At 31.3% G+C, this 22751-nt stretch overlaps 1 protein-coding gene across 1 annotated transcript in view; it reads right to left on the bottom strand.

Moving 5' to 3' along the window:
- LOC131852655 (cAMP-dependent protein kinase catalytic subunit 3) overlaps positions 1-22751 on the bottom strand; it is a 49297-nt gene that overhangs the window by 18494 nt on the left and 8052 nt on the right. Inside the window, exon 2 of the mRNA XM_059203356.1 lies at positions 2182-2350. Within this exon, the coding sequence (XP_059059339.1) occupies positions 2182-2350 (169 nt within the window). The remainder of the gene's footprint in view (positions 1-2181; positions 2351-22751) is intronic.

The raw sequence follows: 22751 nt of genomic DNA, 5'->3' as shown, positions 1-22751 counted from the left end.
GCTACATACTCGTAGTCGATTGATTCGATTCCCGACAGGCGCCTAGACACCTGCCAACTATCCGCTTGACGTCGCGTGTCGCCACAGACAAGCATACAATGCGATATGCGTCTAACGCCTTTATAATACAACACCGAAACAGCATCTCTTTGTTTGCCAAAACTCTCTTCTTGTTACACATAAACACTGCGCATTTGGTATATTAAATTTCTATTATATATTTAGTCCCTCAATTATAATACAACTATACTATTATTTTTATTCATTTATCAAATTAACAGTTATCAGTATTATCAATAACATTTATATCGTTTTAATAATAAAATCATTACCTAATTTTTTTTGTCAAAAAAAAACGAAATAATCGTAAATACTACAAAGAAATAGAACGTCTTTTTTAACGAGCAAACTAGTTTATTACGGCTACTAATAATATTATTCTCTAAACAAATAATTTAACAATATTTACTTTAAAAATTATTTCAATTGAGTAAAATTACAAACCTAATATCTGAATGGAGCTCGATAAGAAAATTTTACATTGTATTCAAATTATAACTTTTCCTTTGTTTTGTTTTAAAGTATGTTATGTAAGGAACATCCACACCTAGACTAATACGTGGTTACATTTGAACGACATAAAGAACTACAATACATCACACTAATAAAATTCAGTATCTAATTACAAGCACGGCCACGCACTGACAATGACTACCTACGCACAATGTACATAATTTATTCGAGACAGAGAAGATGAAACATTGGCTCTGGGCCGAGCACTGTCTAGTACATAATATTTAATTGATAGACGGCACATGCACTAGAGCATATTTGATAACCTCGTAGAAATAGAAAGTAAACTGGCACATCTAATAGACCTACGCATATATACCATAACACAACTCAGGTACTAATCCATACAACCAAATTTGCAACGACTTCGTCTTTTTATACGATTGGAGTGGCAAACTATACACCTATCTATAAACAATGCCACTGACATCAGAGATAAAGAATTAGTGTGAGGACATACATTAAACCCATAATGTTCACCTTCACTGCTATAGCTCTTGGTATTAAAGGTAGGTGGAAGGTTTGAGTACCCTTCAAATAAAAGCCACTTGACGAAAATATAAAAGGGATAGAGTTACATATCAAGCCGACCTTGTACAATAGGACAATACTCAGTAAATTTTTTGTCCATCAAAATAGCACATACAAAATATGTACAAAAGTCCATTTAAATCAAGAAAAAGTTGAATATTATTATCCAAATATACTAAAACTCCGTTATTCGCGGAATCATATAGGAAATTTTTCCATAAATACATCTGTATAACTCAATATAGATTTACAGCGCAGTGACCAATCTCCTACCGCCCCCTCTCTTTCCACTAACACCCGTGAAAAAGAAACACACACGGTTTGTAATTGTATACAAATGAAATCTTAGACATTGCTGTAGTATTTTTACCCTTCAAACAGAAATAACGACGTACGCATGTCTACTTCGTGGCTGAAATTGATAATAGTACCTACATCTACTAAAGCAAATCATACAGAACTCTACATTAGTGTATTTTCAAATGTATGAAATTTTTATTAACGTCTGAATATATCATTAAAAAGTTTAAAAATATATTTTATAATTCTCAGAAAATAATATAAATTGTTATTTTTATGTGTACTCTTTCTATCTACTACTCTCATAGTATGTTAATATTTGAACTCAAAATAAATAACTTTTGTAATTCATATTGAGAACTTGCAATATAAGTAAAAGCGTGTCAAGGACATCCAAGAACTGGCCCCATTGTTAAGTCAAGGACTAAAGTTTGCTGTATTGAAATATTGGCTTTGTTTGTAAATATATGAAACGGTTAAAACGTTTAACATACATTTTACTTTTAGATAATTCAGTCTAATTTTTATAAAATAATTAGAGTTTCTATATTCCAATATAAATGTTGATTATGGTATAAATATATATACTAATATTATAAAGTGACTTCGATTAACCTACTCGCATTGAATCTTGTTCCTTTAGTCATTGAATTTTAAATATACAATTATTATAATGTAACAATAAATTTATTAACAATTAATTAAGAATAAGTTAGGATCATAATATATTAATGTTCCATGGCAAATTGTAAAATTTGTTGATAAAATGGTACTTACAAGTTTACTATAAAGGGATGATTAATTTCTGATAATATATTTTTCTCGTTCATGACGTGATCAACTTGTTTTAAACGTATGACGTCCGCCATCGACAGTATTTTCATAGCCAAATACTCATCAGCAGCCTTATCTCGACATAGGCATACCCGACCGAATGTGCCGGTACCTGGAACAAATAGACATATAAAATTAGTTATTAATTAATTTAAATTTTATTACACTAATACCAGAATTATACTGACAAGAGATTATGATGCATAAAAGGCGGACAGGGCAACCTTAGGGTAAAATTTTAGCGCATGAATAGCACAGTATATATATGTACTGAGAAGAAATAACACAAAAGATATACATGCAATATACATACACACACATATAAGTCAACAATAAATACACAAAATAAGATAATGTAAGTTCAAAACAACTGTGTTACATGCTCGGTACAAGACTAAGCAAGAAAGATAACAGAAAAGGAGAAGTTAGGTGGAGGGGTAACGGGATTTAAGTAAATTTAAAAAAAATGTGTTCCAATTTTTATTGCCTCATTTAGAACACCGTCTGGTTTGCTAATTTTGTTTCATTTTAAGAATTCCTTCTTTATTTATAAGTTCTGACGACACTGTATTGTGCTTGTAGTCTGTATCTTGTAACAAAGAAGAATCTCTACACAAGTACATTATCTAGAGATTTTATATCTTTAATAAACAATAACTAGGTATTTAAATCCATAATAAAAAATTTATTTATTTTTAATACGAAAGTAATTATTTTAATAACGTTTCATTTCTTAGTACAACATAATATTATTCATACTTATATATATCCATATTTATAATCTTATCCATACTTATACGAAATAATAAAATCGAGTCTTTCACAATTAAACGGGCGAGCAGATCTTATTGTTAGTGAAATTGAACTAATTTTAATTATTTGGAAATACATGTATGACGACACGAACATAGATAATGCAGATAAAATTGTGGATAATACAGCTAGTACCTAATGTATAATTATTATATGTATATCGTATTTGTATGCCCTCTTAAAAACTAATAATAAACGAATAATCACAAAGTTCTCCTATTTGTAACAATCAAAACATTTATACCTCTACAACATTAGCAATGTTACGATCTTGCGTGTAAACAATTCAGAGAAATTAATTACATACAAACAGTCCTCAGTCAGCACTGAAACGCGGATTTTCTCCATCTTTTGATTATGTGACTCATACATCTGTAGTATCTGCTAAACACAAACATCGGAAATGAAAAATTCTTGGTAATGTTTTAACTGGCCTCGTAATGATACGATAAGCAACTCAAGACTATTACACAGTAGAACTTGGCAGTAAATATCAGAATGTTGGCTCACAAATGTTAAAGGTATTACTTAATTTAATGGGTTATGGAATGGTGCACTCACATACATTAACGGAATATTCGCTAGTAAGGCACAAGGGGAGGTACATCGAGGATAAAGTAAGCTCAATTATACCATTCGTGGCGAATTCACGTAGCATTAACCAGATAGTTTGCAAGGAAGACCGTAATTAGATCAACATGACATGACACATTACCTGACTTTGGTATTACTACATATTTTTTAAATTATTAATAATTTATTAATTTAAAAAAATATCTATAAAAGTTACGAAAATAAAATTGTTATATTATAATAAATCTTTCCGCAAGGAAACAATGTTATTTTAATTTCATAATACATTACAGTAAAAATATAAACATGTTTAGAATTAGAAATATATATTATTCTGTAAAAACATCAAAACCTTCACAAAATAAAACCAATTGTTTGGTACTTTTATACAACTATATTTGAATTTTCCATTAAAAAATTCTAATCACACATTGACATCCAACATCTATTTTAGAGGTACAATAAAATGGTGCATAACTAAGTAATATCTTATTTACATACTTAAATTAATTGTCATATATATATATGTTAAGAAAATAAAATGTTGTTCGACACCGGGTTTTAACCGGATTGGTATTTTTAAATATAGTGTCTAACTATCTAAGATGGCATGATCTCTCCGGAATAAAGCTACTATTAGAAACGTAACCGTAAAACGGTGAACTTAGCGTATTTCTACAATAGGACTACCCTGATCCTTTAAAAAATCAATATATGGTTTTTGGACTATGAATTTACTCCCAATATCATTTTTATTTTACCCTTTGCCAACTGTTTTTCCCGTACCCTTGAGACAGTTTTATGTTCAAACCGAAAAACCCATTTTCTGTGTACGAAACATTGTAGACTAACAATAAACTATCAAGAAAAAAAGTATACTTAATTAAAACTTATGTGTTATAGTAAAGGGTATTTACCCTTGTATTGTTTTCATACACCACTCCTAAGATGTTTAGACATGGATAACTCTGATGAAAAATCTGAGTCATACTTGTAAGGTGCGTTTTATTTTAAACCAACTACAAAAACGAGAAGGTTGACGTTTTGTGTTTATATTTTCCTATATCTTCGTATTCAGATATAATTATTTAAATATGTTAGTCTGTAAAGTATATATAATAGGAGCAAAGATTTTTATTTTTTAGACCATTTCTGACTAATAGTGGGGAAAAGGAACCTCCCTATTGAGTCTCCATGAGGATTTTCCGTAGAGTTTGAGTAAAAAAATATATAAATCAGTTATATTAGTTAAATTAGGAATCTGAGTCACGGTGCATACATTACAATTCACATACATTAGAAGAGTGTTTGATTTTCCACAAAGAGCGTGGCGTCACAGAAGGTGGTCGCAAAAACGAAGATAATGTTTTTTGTAATTGTGAAGTAAAGGTGAAATGAATTTCTTTGATTTTCCACAAAGAGCGTGGCGTCACAGTTGCAGTTATAGGAAATGATCTCTTATTACCAGCAGATATTCGTAAGATGGAGAGCAACGGAAGGTCTTGGTTAGTCGTCGTCGCATACTGCGAGACAGTAAAAGTAAGGAACAAGGCACCAGAGAAAAAGCGCGGAATTGTCTACAGGGGCAATGGCCGTGGGGACATCTCCTTCTCCATCGACATCTCAAGCGTGAGAAGAAGTCTATTAAGCTGGGTCCCCGCCATCGGAGCAGCGGAAGAATGCTCGTGAGCACCCGTGGCTCTGGCAATAAGTAGTAGAGGTACAGCTTGGAGTATTAGCCAATAAGAGTTCGAGTACCTATTCATTAGCCCTGGAGCGGGCGGGTCTCCATAACGGAGTTCCATAAGTAAAAAAAAGAAGTTAGTTTTGGTTGTACTTTATCAGATCTCCGTATTAATTATGTACTGATTTTACCATGATTGAAATAGCATTTTAGAACAAGATCTGAAATTTATTTCGTTGGACCTTGAGATAGATTTGGAGAAGGCCTTCGATAATGTAAACTGGAAAAAAATGATGCAAATTTTGAAAGAATAATTTATCAACTTTATAAAAATCAAGAAACAATAATAGAGATAGGCGAGGAAAAGGAAAATGCAAAAATTAAGCAAGGGGTACGACAGGGTTATCCACTCTCACCACTAATATTCAATATTTTTATAGAAGCTGCAATAAAAGAAATAGTCGAATTAAACAAAGGGGGGATTAAAATAAATGGTCAAAAGCTACATTTTATTAGGTTTGCTGATGATATAGCTGCATTAGCAGAAGACTACACACAACTACAAACACTTTTAGAAACTATGAATACGATTTTTAAATCATATGGGCTCAAAATAAATATAAAGAAAACTAAATCAATGAGAATAACAAAAGTCAAGACCCGTAATAAAAATAATCCAAAAAATAACAAAACACAGTTCGAGCAGGTAGACACATTCAAATATCTAGGCAGTTTAATCACCAGCGACTCCAGATGTACCACAGATATTATAACAAGAATAGCCATGGCAAAAAAAGCATTTAACAACAAAAAATACCTTTTACGCGCTAAAATATCAAAGACCTCACGGAAACGATTTATTAAAACCTATATCTGGAGTATAGCCTTGTATGCGTGTGAGACGTGGACATTAAATCAAAAGGAAAGAGACAAACTGGAGGCTTTTGAAATGTGGTGTTGGAGGAGGATGGAAAGAATTAGCTGGAAGGATAAAGTAAGAAAAAAGACAAATATTGAACACCATAGAAAATAGACGAGGAAAAATGTTAGGGCACTTGATACGGCACGATGATTTCATGAAAATTATTATTGAGGGGAAAATAGAAGGAAAGAGGGGGAGGGGAAGACCAAGGAATAGCTACATCAAACAAATTGAGGACAAAATGGGAGTCGTGTCGTATCAAGAATTAAAGAACATGATGGAAGATCGCGGAAAGTGGCAAGAGCTCCACCGACAAGAGCGTAGCTCTTAAATTATGAATGAATGAATGAATGGACCTAGAGACCTGTGTCTCTCTACTGAGACACAAGTCACAATTGTAGTGTTGCAACCTACACCTGTATCAATCATTCAACGCTGTAAGGGGATATGAAGTATGAACCCACCCATAACGTTCGTGGGCGGCCAATAACACTCAATTATCAAGTCATACACGTTTGAAGCCGCCGTCTCGTAATGAACGTCGTACCGTCAACCGACCTATTTCCAATGAACATTCGGTGCTATATGTGAAACACTTTGTCTTTTATCTCTCGTTTTTGACTAAACGTCTCATATTTTACACAAACTAGGACGCCTCCGGGGTTCAGATAAAACTGTGCAGTCGCGAACGAAAGTTTAATATCTGTTTCTTTATTTAAAACTACAGCGATACACCAAAATGCTTGACTAGCTGTAAATTTAAGCAAAAAAAATTGTGAAGTAGGTACTAAGATAAGAAGCAGAAAATAAAAATTACATAAATAACTTCTGTTCGAAACTTATCATCTCGCAATTTCTACGTTCGCCCTTTTAAATTTTATGAGAAACTCAAACTGATCTTTATTCTTATTTCTGTGTAGGTAGTTCTAAGTATACATTGATTTCTCAGTAGGTCAATTATTCTCTCCATTTATATCTTCCACAAAATGTTAAACTAATTAATAATAATATTACTAGTTTATTATAGTAATTAAAACGCAATGAAGACGCTCTTTCTAGCAACAGCTTATACGAGCTAGAAACATACTCAATATTTAGGTTAGAAGGCCGACTGTACCAATGCGTTTAATATTAAAGTGTAATTTTACGTAACACTTGTTAATTCGAGATCCCCGTGACGTCGGAATTTATTTCTTAACAATTTATTTCTGCTGTTCCCTTACGCAAGTCTACCTGAACCTTGCCGCGAGCTTATAGAGTGTTGGTACCTAGATGGTAGTACCTACCTAACTGAATCAACTGGAAAGGAATCAGTGAAACACATCTTATAAATTTATCGTTACGTAACTGTGTGGATAAAAAGATTTGAAAAATTAATCGATCGATTTCATAAATAAGAAAAACTTCGTTCTATGTTTAACAAACAACTCATAAATGAAGAAAACTTCCGCCCGTAATTCTTGAAAAAATCTCAACAAGTTTTTATTACCGTAATTTATTGTGTAAGTTATTATCGGTTGTGAGGAATACATTGCATTAGAAATACGTTAGAAATACGCTAATGTCCCCAATAGCAATAAAAATATGGCTTTGTGTTGCCTTATAATTTTAGTTGATGTTTCATCTAACAATGATGTACTTATCAACGTATTTATTTATATGTAAACTGCATTAAATTTTATATTTTGAACAGAATAAAAAGATGAATCTCGTGTCGCTTAACATATAATATAAGAAATTGCAGATGATTTAACATTATTTATCGCTATAACGATATGATATCCTAATATTTTGCGCAAAATTTACAACTATTATGATGCTGCAATTATTAAACAATTAAAAATTGTATACCTATATGTAATTGAAGTCAGGTTCTAGGGAATTCGTCAAGAATTAACCACAATAGTTTCCAAGATTAACCACGTGGAGGTTAATACATTGCTATTAATTGCTAACAATGGGGCCAATAATCGACCCTAACAATCCCCTTCCCCCATCCCTCGAACCTTAGAACCACTATTCATGAATTCCGTGACTTACAGTCGCTGATTTCAGTCTAATATGGCCCATTTGGAGTGGGCTGATGATGATAATAAATCTTAATATTGTTTTCGCAAGACTAAATTACATTTAAATTAGTAATAGAAATGATTACTAATTTAAAGTAGACAGGCCAATAGCAATGTCATGTTCTCGTGTCCTTCTCCTTAATTTATTTTTATTTGGTTTTCATTATTTAGTATAAAATAATAGTTTCACATTTCATTTGTTTCTGTAACGTTCATAGTCGAAGTTATTAGTGTTGCAACTGTGCAGTCAAGTTCATGTATTTTCATTGACATTTTGACCTACCATTTGGCCCTAAGCATGAGTATATCTGGTTAAATTATTATTTAATATCAACATAATAGATCATTAAAAATATACTTTTTCTTTACATCTAACTTACGTAACATTATGAATTTAAAAACAATACAATTTCATTTTAGAAAGCATATAACAGTAAAACCATCAAGGCGAGTTCATTTTAAAAATATAACATTTCGTAACAAGCAAATCGAGATAACATACATAAACGTGAGAAGATGGCATGGATGCTAAGATGATCTAATCAGAATGAACTAGAATTTTGTATACTTTAGGCACCGCACCAATGCTAAACTGTCGGATAGAACAGAATCAAGATAATATTGAGATTTTCGTCCGATGCCAGAACAAAGAGTTAGATGCCGTCAGTCGTTTTATTTCCCACTACATAACAACATGACTGAATTGAAAATTACAAGAACTTTGGCCCGCGGTATAAAAGTATTCTAGTTACCGTTTTATACTCCTTGACTCCGATTGTATGTAAAATATATTAGGCACAACAGTAACCGACGCAAGTACAATAGGTAAGTATATCACATTATACTCAACTAATACTAATGATCAGAACAAGTCCCAGTACTAGTATTGTTAATGAAACTACGTAACTTTCACCATAGAGCATAGTCAAAATCTGAAAATAGTAACATTGGTACTAAGACAATTTCCACATTTGGATTGTGTTATAATGTTCGGAAAATAAGGTAAATGCTTTAATGGATTACATATTGTATGTTGATATATACCTGTATATCTACCACTGGATCTAACTTTGTAAAACATTATAAAAACAATTAATAAAAATATCTCTCAATGTTTGTACAACCACGAACAATTTAACTTTCATAATTACATTATCACTTTAATAGAGTCAAACGATTATACAACAGACTTTAATAATACAATTCAATAGGTTATGTGACATTTCAATCGAGATTAGTGAAGGGCGTTAGGAGTATCTAGTAGCAAGCTCCGGAGGCGAGGCGAGTGGAGCGACTGAGCACCTGGTCAGACCACTTTCACTGCACATAGAGCACTGGAAGCTTGTGACGAGTTTGACGTCACGTCCCGGTTTACAACTAAATGCTAAGCAATTAAGTACTAATATATATATTTAGTGTAGATATATACAAAAGCTAGATTTTTAGCGTTTTATGACAGACTTGTTCTCGTATATACCTACAAGTAAATTACTAAATCACAACAGGTCATTAGTGAAAACTAATCCACAAAATTCAACGTTATTGTTATTACACGAAAATAAGTCATTTTTGTCGTTAAGTAATTCTGCCTTACTAAATTCATTTCGGTGTGAAAGCAGACGAAGAAATTGCAGTTAAATGATAGGTTCTGTAGGAATTGCAACTTGGTCCTCTTTGTTGTGATACACTAGATACCCAGTTTATTACAATAAAAAAGTAAATGGAAATACTATGTAAAGAACACCTTCTCTGTTCCGGTCTATGAGTATCACAAGGTATTTTGTAATCCCCATATCCCTGCACTTGTACCTGTTTACTCGTACACATGCACTCGTATATAGGCGACTACAACAGTCGCTACCCACTACGTGGTCAGTCAGTTCATTTAGTCCTAATTCATACATAGAAGCTTAAAAATGGTGCTTAATTGTTTTATTTTAGACATATATTTTAATTCCATCACTAGGTACTAATAATCAAGTGGAACATAAAACTTAAAGAATGTCACAAAGATTTCTCTAAATATTTTCTATTGATATGAGTAAACACCATTTGTTTTGTTTACATTTATGGTTAACTTGCTTTTATAGCTGTTTAGCATTCGATATATTGTAGTGTAAATTTACATTATGTGTATCTATTATAATCTCTTTCTATAAATAGCTGATGTTTAGCATTTTATTATTGTAGATTTACATGAATATTTATCGATCACTGTCTATAAATAGATACGTACTAAATCCAAACGGGCCCGATGAAACTCAAAAACTTCCACTGTTTGTTTACTGACATAGATGACTATGCTTACTGTGCTGTAATCTCTTTACTTGGGTATTTGATCGCTATTATACGGAAAATAAATAAATTAGAACCTCCGAAACTATTTTGATTAAAATCGTTTGTTTCAGAAAGATTAATATAATTCATTGATAGCATAGTTAACAAATTAACATCCAAATAAAATAAAACTTACTTCGGCTTACTTAATTCGGCTATATGGTAAACATAAAATATCTATGGAGGAAATATTCAAATTAATTAAATTTATAAATGTAAGATATGAACTACTTAATTTTACTTCAATTATATTGTACCATTACATCCTCATCAATATTTTTTACATTAATATTGCTTAAATAGGTAAATAATATTTGTTATTATCTATAAAAAATATTAGACCTTCTCTATAACCTCTTTAATAAAATAACAAGATATAATCTAATGTAAAAAACATATACAAAATGAAAAAACCAACAGAAAGACTACGTTTAGTTAAAAGTTAAAAACAATGATTTCCATCCATTCCGACTTCACCATGACTTTGGTTATCATTTAAGTAGCCTTGATCCTACTAATGCTGTCACGAATTAAGAAAGTTTATGAATATGTTTATTACTCGATCACGCAATACTGACAGTATATTATATTTGAATGAAATTTTGACACAAAATCTTTGAGTTGTATTTAGTAGTTCCATAAAATGCTTACCTGTAAATAACAATTTAATTTATATTTCCAATAATTTCAACCTTAAAATAACTGAGTATGAATATATAACAAGATTACCCTCATAAGTGACAATGGTAATGCATGAAGAGTCACAAAGTCGATTGAATTGATAGTATTATCATTTAGTTCGTGAATTGTGCTAAATCCATTTAATACCAAATATTCCATTCCATGGAAGTAAGATCTCCGATATTATAAATGTGAAATTGTGTTTATTTGGCCTTCTTTTCACGTCAAAAGAGAGCGACGGACGGATACACAGAGATATTAGTAATTTACACAGTAACATAAACTATAGTACATTTTAACCCAAATAAACAACTAATACAATTTCTTCTTATATCATTCAGAATATTACAAAAACAAAAGTTTATGTTACTTTGGTATTCAATTTATTATGAAGCGGTTCTCTAAAATTTATTGCTAATGCGAGTTTCTTATTAACAATAAATAATACTATTGTACACCATAAAATAACGTACTAAGCAGTGTACCTTTGAAATTACACAATAATTTAAAATACCATACACTACACTACACCTAATTAAAGTATAGGTCTATTTCATATAATTTAGGGTAGTATAATGCAAGTCTTACCACTTTATATAAGTGGTATTCCGTGTTCAGTTAATCAAAAAACAGTCGTTTTGAATTTAGTTCTGTTCTGAATAGACCTACTTAATTGTTATTGTCCGGTGAATCATACGCGTCCTGAGTATAAAAAAAAAATTAAAATATATAATCATAATTAATTAAACTTTTCTACATAGCTATTGACTTTCTCTATTGATACTTACACATGATAATCATAGAAATAAATTAAATAAGTATAATATGAATAAAATTGCAGTATTTTATTTAATCACGGAATTACTAAAGTCATTCTTCCAGCTTAGCCAGCAGACAAGCTGATTATCAGAATAACATTATATCGTCGACAAGTTCAACTACAATGAAAAATTTCAACTCAATATACATAATAGTAGCAAGAGCTCGAAAAATGAATTATAAATGGACCGGAAAAATAAATGGAAGAAAAGAGATACCTAATTATGCATGAACAAAATATAAATAAAAGCATGTGTAAAATATGATATTTCAGTTAAAGTCGTTTGGTCAAATCGAAAACAATAATATTACACAGAAGAACCATAATACATTAAAACACAGGTAACTTTCATAACCTATCTTTAAATATTACGCGGAATACAATGTTCATATATATTTTTTTCATCGAATGATGACATTCGGACACAATATCAAATATTAATTAATATATCTAAATAAATTACAAAGTCCACCTAGTAGCTAGACTGTATTTAAATATGTATATTAGTTTACTTTCACTCTGCTATTGCTTGCAACCAAAATCTACTGACTTAGTAAATTACAACTATGGAAAACATGCACTTGTACACGTAAATAAATAATAATTTTCTGTGTTGAGGCAATTACGATAAATCACATTTGACATTTTCATATATAGTAAGTAACTTAAAATATATTTAAGCTAGAATCCGCAACGGAATTTATTAAATTGTCATTTCCACACCAGTGTTAGGTAGACATCGAATGTTCATATATGTATGTACAATAACCAGCAAAAAATTTAAGAGTTTGTAGGATATCATAATATTTAATCAATTAAATAAACAACGATTTACGCAAATACAAATATGGATTAGGTACTTACTTATTTAGGTACTGCACCGACTTTCACATAGTACCTAGTTGCGCATATTACGACATGATAAGTTAAACAAATAATAAAATTAGGTAAGATCTCTTACAATTATTAAAGAAGAAAGGATATGATACTTGTAAGTATTTATAAAACTTAAAGACTTTCTCAACTTCCCAAGTAAAATATCTTAAAGCTAAGTAAGATAAACAGCAAATGGTCTTCTGTTATGAGGACTCATTTATTTATGTGACTGTAGTGACAAACAAGATGTCTGATGGTAAAGTTCAACGGTTACCTATATACGTGAACAGAAACACAAACATATCAGCATGTGAATTCTATGGTATCCCTCATGCGTCATGCCTCCGCATACTGTACTTTCACTGTCTTATCCTTCAACCAAATTACAGCTTACGAAGCAAATTGCTTGGTTACAGCAATTGTTGAGACAGTTGCTGGTTGGTAAAACCCTCTATTCTCATTGTGAGGCACGTATGTACACCAAAAATATAATTAAATTGAAGGCCTCCATCTTTTGGTAGTGCTAAACTCTATTATTAATATAGTATTTATCATCAAAAAGTAGCAAAATAGCTATAATAGTACTTAAAACATATTTATCTTAATAAAACATTTAGATATGTTTATCCACATGCGATTCAATTAATACTCTTTTTCAATAATAAATAAATCATCAGGAAAGAAAACAAGATAGGTATTTTTGTGGAGTGTGACGTCCGAACGCAGCTGTCTCCCCTGTCCAAACTGACATAGACACTATTATTTTTAATCTAAAATCTCATGTCAACATTAATCTTAACGATCATCGACGGTGAAAATAGCTTCGGTGGTAGTTATAGACAGGTGCAGTTAATTTGGTACCCATCCGTAAATACAATAAGTAATCCTTAATTAAAAGGTGGTACATCTCTACCATCGTTGAATATTCATTGAAGAATAAATTGGAATGTTATTTATTTGGCATCATTATTGTAATCTGAAAATAAAATTTTCCTATAATTTATAACCATATAATATTTGTTTTAGTGGCGAAGATGTAACAGTAGACAGAGCTTACTCATTGTAAGCTTTATTAGTATGTCAGTCACATGTGAAGAAAGTATTATTATTATTTAATAAAATAAAATGTTAAATTATTAAATCAATATGATAGCTTTGTCTTGCGCTTGCTTTATTTGCATACTATTACTATTTTATATATAAAGTTTCCTAAAATAAAAAAAGTTCTGTAATGTTACATTTTAAAAAATGATTTTTTTTATAAATAACCGACTTCTAACTTAATATCCTCCTAGTTACATATTCAGCCTGGACTGACGACATATGATGAGTGAGTGTGAATGTAGGCCTCTTACATACACTCACTCATCAAATGTCGTACCGTATATGTCTCTCTGAGACAAATATCGAAAAATCCTTTATCTATTGTCATAACCAGACTATAGTGGTAATTTCCAACCAAATTGTTTAAGCATAGGTGAAAATAATAACAATGTATACATCACGGCTAATTTATATAAAGTAGTGGTCGCTTAGTTGTCTAAATTCGATCATAATTAATTTAACATGCAGTAAGACTATGGACAAATATTAATAATGAAAAAAATATTAATATTATCTAAATTTGAGCACAGTGTTTAAGAATAAACAAAAGAGTACATATGCGTATGTTTATCAAATATATAGTATAGTGTCTATAATGTTTTTTTATTGAATTCATAGACTATTTTTTATGTATACTTTTTACAAAATGTTAGCATTCTGCACTTTTTCCCTATATAAACTATAGGTGTGCGAAATTTCATAGGCCGCGCAAATATCGTAAAAAGGAGTAAAGTTTTTGCTTCACTTTATGAATATAGATGAGTTCTGGATAGATGGAGTTGGGGGTAGACCACTAGTCAGAATATCGAGTGTCGACACGTCATTGTATTTTATCTACTCCGCAGCAGATGGCACTCCACTTTTATATTTACATAATACTCATGCTTAATGTGTACCGTTGCCTCCAATTTAGCGTACTTATCTCTATGTAGGTAATAGCAAAATATATCATTTCCACTACCATAGGCGTTCTGTTTTTATTATTTTGGTAAACACTAAATCAGCACAGAATTGTACTAATATACTGGTACATTAATGGTGAACAAACTGTTGGACAGGGATACATACAAATTGTAACCCGTATTTATATTATAGTCATAAGGATTTCCAATCCATTACTACAGGGATGTGGGCTACTACCCTGACTTATGTACACTACTGATTAAGGTCTTATTGTATAGTTTAAATTTGTAGCTAATTCTTCTGTAATAAAATCTATTAATGATAAAACAAATTACTTTGGTAGACTGCAGTAGCTAGTCAATGGCAGTCGACTATGCGTCCGAATGTGAAGAACCCTTGAAATTGCAGTTTCATGTATATTTTATTTTTTATTTTATGAAACGTAAGCATCATACCATGCGTCATGGATGAAAGTCAAATTGTAATCTTTGGACGATATCCAAGGTGTCACACCAATCCTACTTTCTTGAATAAATATTAATGAACCCCTGAACCGTAAATTGAACGTCATAACCTATATTGCTGTTTGTTAGAAAAACACCATTCAACGACAATTTATATTACGCCTGAGTAACTTGCACATTGGATATGACAATAACTGGAACGTGTTTAATCAAGAATAGACTAAATTACGAGTAGTTGATTATACAGGCGAAGGTTGTATGCAATACCAGTCACCACTCTCCGCCATTGCTTTGCGTATCGTCTAATCGGTAAAATACTTCCTAATAGGCATATGAAGTAATGTTCTTACAGAATATATAAGACGTTAAGTTACCAATCAGCATCTTTTTTAACTTTTTGATGTAAAATGGTAACAGTGGCCTATATACATATGTATATGAATATAAAAAGAGTCTGAGTAATGTCCGTACCACCTACCATCTATTCGTGCATATTAAGGTTAATTGTGTAATTATTCGAAGTAGTAGTAAATATTTTAATATTATTTGCATAGTTGAGTACACAAACGACTCATGGCTATAATTCAAATCAATTAAAATATAATTGCAACCTCGACAATTTCTTAACCCCATCAAAAGAAGTATTCTTAGGAAGTTAGGTTGATACCTGACTTCCTTGTTAGCCCACTATTGTCACAATCCATAGTTAAAACAATTAAAATCATGGACTTATATTACTATACCTACCATTGTAGTAGTAGCAACAGTTAACCGGAACTTTACATTATTATAGAAACGAAGTGCGAATAAGTCACGATAACTTAACTGTAGGTCTTATTTAATTAGAGTTATGTGGTAAAATATTAAGCGAATGTACGTAACGCTACTAATACGCTAATAAATTAAATAAATTAGATATATTATAAAGAATGTTAAATTTAAATTATTCACTTGAATTAATAAAAATAACCCAGGACAATTCACACAATTAAGCAAAGCTTGAGATAACTGATCATAGACATATATATTTTTAGATACATACATTATATACATAGAAAACACCTAGACCAATACAAACAATCGTACTCATGAATACAAATGTTTATACTGCGCGAGGAATCGAACTCGCGACCAGCAGAAGCAAGGCGGCGTCCTAAACCGCTAGACGAACGAGACCGTCAATTGTTAATATAACTAATTCTAAGGTATAATCTTTCCTAAAATGATTTTACATTATCATAACAAATCGCAAAAACGGTTTGATTATTAAAACTGGTCAATTTCAAATCGAAATCAAGAATAACCAAAGTGACATAACTAATTGACTCCTATTAGAACTATTGTTTCATATTCGACCCTGCGTTGTGAGGTCAATAAAATTCATCAACATCATTGTAGCCTAACCTGTTACACATAGGCATAGATAGAGCGACGATCGTAAATTATATTCAAGGGATTAATGGATGCATAATATGAGTTTTCCTCAAGTTATCTAAAAAAAACAGTTTTAAGGTAATTTGAGGAAAACCCATTTTGCTATTTACAGCCGTACTAACATTACTTCATTATAGTATCTGTAAACACTGAAATTAAATGCAATAAAACATTACAAAACTAAAACTGTAAAATTAAATCACAAAGCTCTACGAGTTAACAACCCAACATAATTATTAATTTTTTATTTGGACATAAAGTCAGTTCGTGACGAAGGTGAAGGTTCAACATGGATTTCAAGCTCGCCCCCTATATCGCGTGCAGCGGCTGAATCACGACAAACATTAACCTCATAATGACAACCTACTAACGAACTACTACAACTACTACCATTGAAAATCTTTTTGTTGTGCCTATTTTTCTAACAGATTACAGAAACTATAACTACTTAATTAGTAACACAGAGGTAATGAAGGTATCGTTGCCTTTGTGTTACATATCCCCACTTTCAGATAACAAGTTAGCAAATTTGTTTGTATACGAAGAAGAGATATTACGATTCACCCAAAAATGTATATAATGTATAAACTACGTGACGTATGCTTTAACGAATACTATGAGCTGGTGATATTGGAAAATGGAAAAAAAACCTTACGTCACACTTCTTTCTAAATATAGATAAATGATATCTTACACATATAAACTAAGTTATACAAATTTGTAGGCATGTATATAATTCATGTATAATAAGGTAATGAACGGGCATAAATATGTCTAAAACTATTTTATATTTACAGATTCATTGTAATGATCTTTGATCGCGGAGCGAGTAATCTCTAACCACACTTTATCGGTTGCCGCTTACTGTCGCTTACTATACTATACTATACAGGAAGTTTCTCAATGAATGCCACCGGATGTATGCTCGAACACGATGTAATCATTTCTTTCTTTTATCATAATGATTGCAAATACTGGTATTCTGTGCACCAGAGATCCCAATGCAAAATAATGTGCATTTTCATAAAGTCAAGAAATTCTATGCGATATTGCAATATAAGAATATAAATTATATGAGATTGTATTATGCTATGGAATTGAACAAAAGTTTTATGTATCAAAAATAGCTACTTTTGGTCCTAGTTGATTTTTCTTCTTCTTGCGACAATGCCAAGGGAAATATTTATGCAGATAATAATAATTATGCTTAATTTGTATGTGCAATATATAGTACTACACAAATATAAAGAGGTGAGAGTAAATATAATACAAAAATCGGTATCTTAAAATTAGAGAAATATGTAGAGATAATTACTAGAATGTAAAAAATAAATAATCAAAAACTGTACACATAATTTCAATTCTCAATTGGCATTAACAAATTGAACATCAATAAGAGCTTTTATCATAGGTAACGTAGGTACTGGTTTTTATTGCATCATAAATCTACTGAGTGTTTTAAATAAATATATTATACTATAAGAAAATTACGATCGTACGTAACTAATATATAAGATACTTGAATATTTTATAAGTATGTTGATCGATGTTTGACGCATATGAAGGGAGTAAAATCCTTCTAATATTGTTTCTATCCAGTTCCGGGCAGACGGCACGTTTTTGGCAACCAGCAATACTGCTAATCTTTCATAACAATGTTAAATATACCGCTTTACACATTCAAACAATCATTTCCATCTTGAAAAACTTATTCCGAAATAAAGTCTTTTAATAGGCGTATTGTAATAATGTGGGAAAAAACTTTGACGCATATTAATTCTATCATCACTGCTACCTAGTTAGGTTGCTAAGAAACTGTAGATTACAATATACCTAATATTTGTTAGTGATGTAAATTTGAAAATAGTTTAAAATCTTAAACTATCCTAGTTTAAGATTTTACCATAAGTAAAGATAAATAATATATGTTTTTTTATCAAACCTAAATCTAAAAAGAGAATATTTTCAAGTTGTTTACCGAACTTTTATTTAAGAAGAATCTGGTTACAATATAGTAATTAGAGGGAAACTGATAAAGGTAGGAAAGCATAATTTAATTATAGTAGATAAACCCTTTACGAATGAGATAGCCAAACAAATTACTTTGCATAGGTGTGAAAAAAGTGCTATATGAAAAATATAAATATATTTTCTATTTGATTTAATGTTACGGATATGCTACTGAAAACGCTTTTGGCTTGTTCTTTATCATAATTTATAAATTTTAAAACAACATCTAGACGCATAAAGTCGAGAGTTTTTGTTACTGATTAATAAGTCTTTCGCTTTTAGACAGTTCACTAATGCAATAAGTAAAAAGTCAACACATCGTCTTGTCATCGTTCTTAATTAATATTGTAAAACTTAATGATCTGCATTAACTGGGGAAACGCATGAAAGTAACAGGTACTTTTACGACTCGTACGCCGCTTTTGACACTTTAATAAATTGTTTAAACACTAACGAGTATTTCCCAGAAGCGTGGGAGTGTTCAATGTGGTCTCCGCGTCTCGGTCCGTATGTAGGTCGCAACTGATGAAATGAAAATCCACATATTCATATATCATATAAACTATAATATATTATTTATTATTTTGTTCCACCAAACTTCAACTGGATGAAAGTAGTAGTATGAAACCTATATTAATTTAAACTGATCGCAAGGATAATTATCAAAATAAAAGTAGTATTGTAGAATAATATTACTGAATTTCAATATCCCCTAACATGCTTAGGGGATATAGAAATAAGAATCCGTCATACGCTAAACCATTATTTATATATTAAAAGAATATAAAGTATTGAAAAAAATATCCGCAGAATAGTCATATATGTACTCTTTTTTTCTTATAGTGGTCTACCAAATCATAATCAAATACTGCTATAGGTATTTGATTAGTACATAAATTAAATACGATCGTGGTAAAAACAATACAAAGGAAGTTAAGTGACGAAATATGACGACAATCGAGTTTACGTCAATACTAGTTTTGTTCAAATCGACTTGAGCTCATCCGCTTTCAAGTTTATTGACTCTCGAAAACATTTCACTTTTTTCGCCTCTCGTAACAGGCTCCTTAACACCGTCTTTAGTTACATTTGTATTGCGCAAGTAAACCTGTCCACGAACGATTAGCTCGCGGTTTTTTTTTTTATTTTTGCAATTACCAGCACGGTTAACACACTTCATATATCTTTACTAACAATCAAATTAAAAAAAAGAACTAAACAAATTTCAATTGTGAACGGAATAACACTCTTTTACTTATTATTATATTATCACTCGAATTTAATCAAATAATAATGATACATTTTTGATGATCTAAATACCAGTAAAAATTGTTGACAACAAATCCGCTATGAAATAAGATATGACTGCCATTTTTCGATGTGCGAACCTTGGTGGCTACAATGTCATGGCTTTACTAATACGAGAGAAAGTACTGCTGCATCTCGCAAATCGTGTTAAGGCGCGCCACACTCAAAGTTAAGAGATTACATAAGGCCGCGTATTGAAGGTACAACAGCGTACTATTAATGGTGTGTGTTTGTTTATGCTTCATGCACCACGGCAAGATAATGCAAGCAACGTGTAACCAGCCTTGCATAAAATAAACAAAATATTTTGGTCTTGGCGTTATGCGTAGGCGAGCAGTTTGTTACAATGTTATTAAATGTTACAGATGTGATTTATTAATTAAATATTTATTTATGTCAGCTTAATAAGTACGGATGCGTTTTATTACCAAAATATTATAGAATGGAAATGAGTGTGTTTATAATAAAGACGAGGTTATTTGTACATTCGAAACAGACCGGCTATTAGATTGTCTCATCTGTTTCAAGCCCGACGAGATGCCAGGTGTAAAATCGCTACTAAAATGAAAAAAAGTCTCAAGCTAATTGTATGCAATACACATATTTTTATCATGTGTATTTCTCTTGGTTTACCTCACCTGATGGGAAATGATGGCGAGACTTAGGATATATGTAGCGCACTTACCTAGAATAAAACTATTCACCAATGACTTGAAGAATCAGGGGTTATATTTCTCCGGGAACACGAAAAAGTGTGTTCACGAACTGTTCTGTACAAATATGTGGAATTTCCACGACGTAAGTATAAAGTCCTAGTGTTCGTCGTGTAGAACGGGGATAATAAGAGGAACACAGAATAATAATTTAATGCAGGTCCTGTGTGTACTCGAAAAAGTCTATTCTATAAAACACCATCAGACTAGCCACTTTGCGTCAAAATTTAGCTTTTATAAGAATGTCATCTCCAGTTACCCTCAAAGCCCGACACTGAACAGAGTCCAGGACAGCCAGCTGATATTTGGCACATCCATCCCATCAATGACTACAAGAAGTTAATTAAGTCCTGATTAATATTAACAAACTTGCCTGAATGGATATCATACATACCTACCTAGTCGTTTTGTTGTAGGTATACAAATAAATCTATCTACTAAAAGAACTAGATCAGATAGACAGGCAGTCGGATAAACAGATGGACAGATAACTGGATAACAGGTTAGCAGACAGTCGAAGAGAAAGTCGGACATGACAATATAAATAATTGTAGTCTAAAATAATCACGATTATGGAAATCATCAATTAGTACACCAACACTTAGGAATAACTATTACTGATTTTATTGAAATTTCTCATCTACCTAAGACCGTACTCATTTATGGTTATATTTTCCAGTACATAGCAGGCATATATTTGGGCATGCTGTTGTCCCCCCTGCCAGCTCTACGTGGCTTGCACACGCGTTTATATATCGCAAAATCTGCATAGTTATACTAAAAAATCGTTAAACTTATACCATCAACCATCATATAGGTACATATGTACATCTATCCTCACAAACTATAGCACATATAATAAATATTAGTGGGATCATTATCCAAAATACTAAATTTCAATTTATATACATTACACAATACAGAACTACGGTCTCTCAAAGTAACTCTGTCTGTTTGTTACTTCTTCAAGACCATGCCGCAGAACCAATACTTATGAAATTTGGTATAAACATAGATGGGACTTATGAAAAAAAAATAGGCAACTCGAAATACTAATCACGTTACGACTAATAAAAGCAGAGCTATAATGAGATATGTTGCATAAATAGGGAAAATATGCTGACGAATTACCACGGATTAATATATTACAATGTCTTTTTAATACGAATTTTATAAAGTTATCACATTTTGCAGTGTAGAGGAAAACGTCAAAAGTTGAGTGTTTAATAATATAAACATATCAAAAAAGTTTTGTTTGTAATGTGACAACATAAAAAATATTAAAACCGATTGTAGTAATTCTTTCATCTGTAAAATGCTTTATTATCCGTGGACTAGATTTTATTTTCAAATAAATTGACTATAGTAATTGTACCTGGGCGATGCTAGGGCGGGTAGTAGCTACTAAATAGGTACTTATAACCATTGCAGCAAAACGACATAAATCATTCGCGAGTAGCCTTCGACACCCGCATCCAAGTTTACGGCTGGATATTAATAATAATATTGCCAGGTGTTAGCAGTACATGGAATACGGTCAAGGTTATTGCACCGTTGCACTGTATCGCTTTGTCATAGGGGTGTATACACTTTCAATATTTAATTAGTTGTAAAATATGTAGGTACTTATTCATATTATTTACGTAAGCAATATGGAATTTTCATATATGAAGGACTAATGAAGACTTTATTTATTGGTACAAAAATGTACAAAAGTATAATATTAAAAATAAACGAATGGAGTAAAAACAATTAAATATTATGTATTAACTAACAACAAATATCAACGTTTCAAAATAATA

The sequence above is a fragment of the Achroia grisella genome, unplaced genomic scaffold, assembly GCF_030625045.1.
Source record: "Achroia grisella isolate CSIRO2021 unplaced genomic scaffold, CSIRO_AGI_Agris_v1 utg856, whole genome shotgun sequence".
Lineage (NCBI taxonomy): Eukaryota > Metazoa > Arthropoda > Insecta > Lepidoptera > Pyralidae > Achroia > Achroia grisella.
The sequence above is the reverse complement of the archived record's forward strand: the minus strand, read 5'-3'. Positions and strand labels throughout refer to the sequence as shown.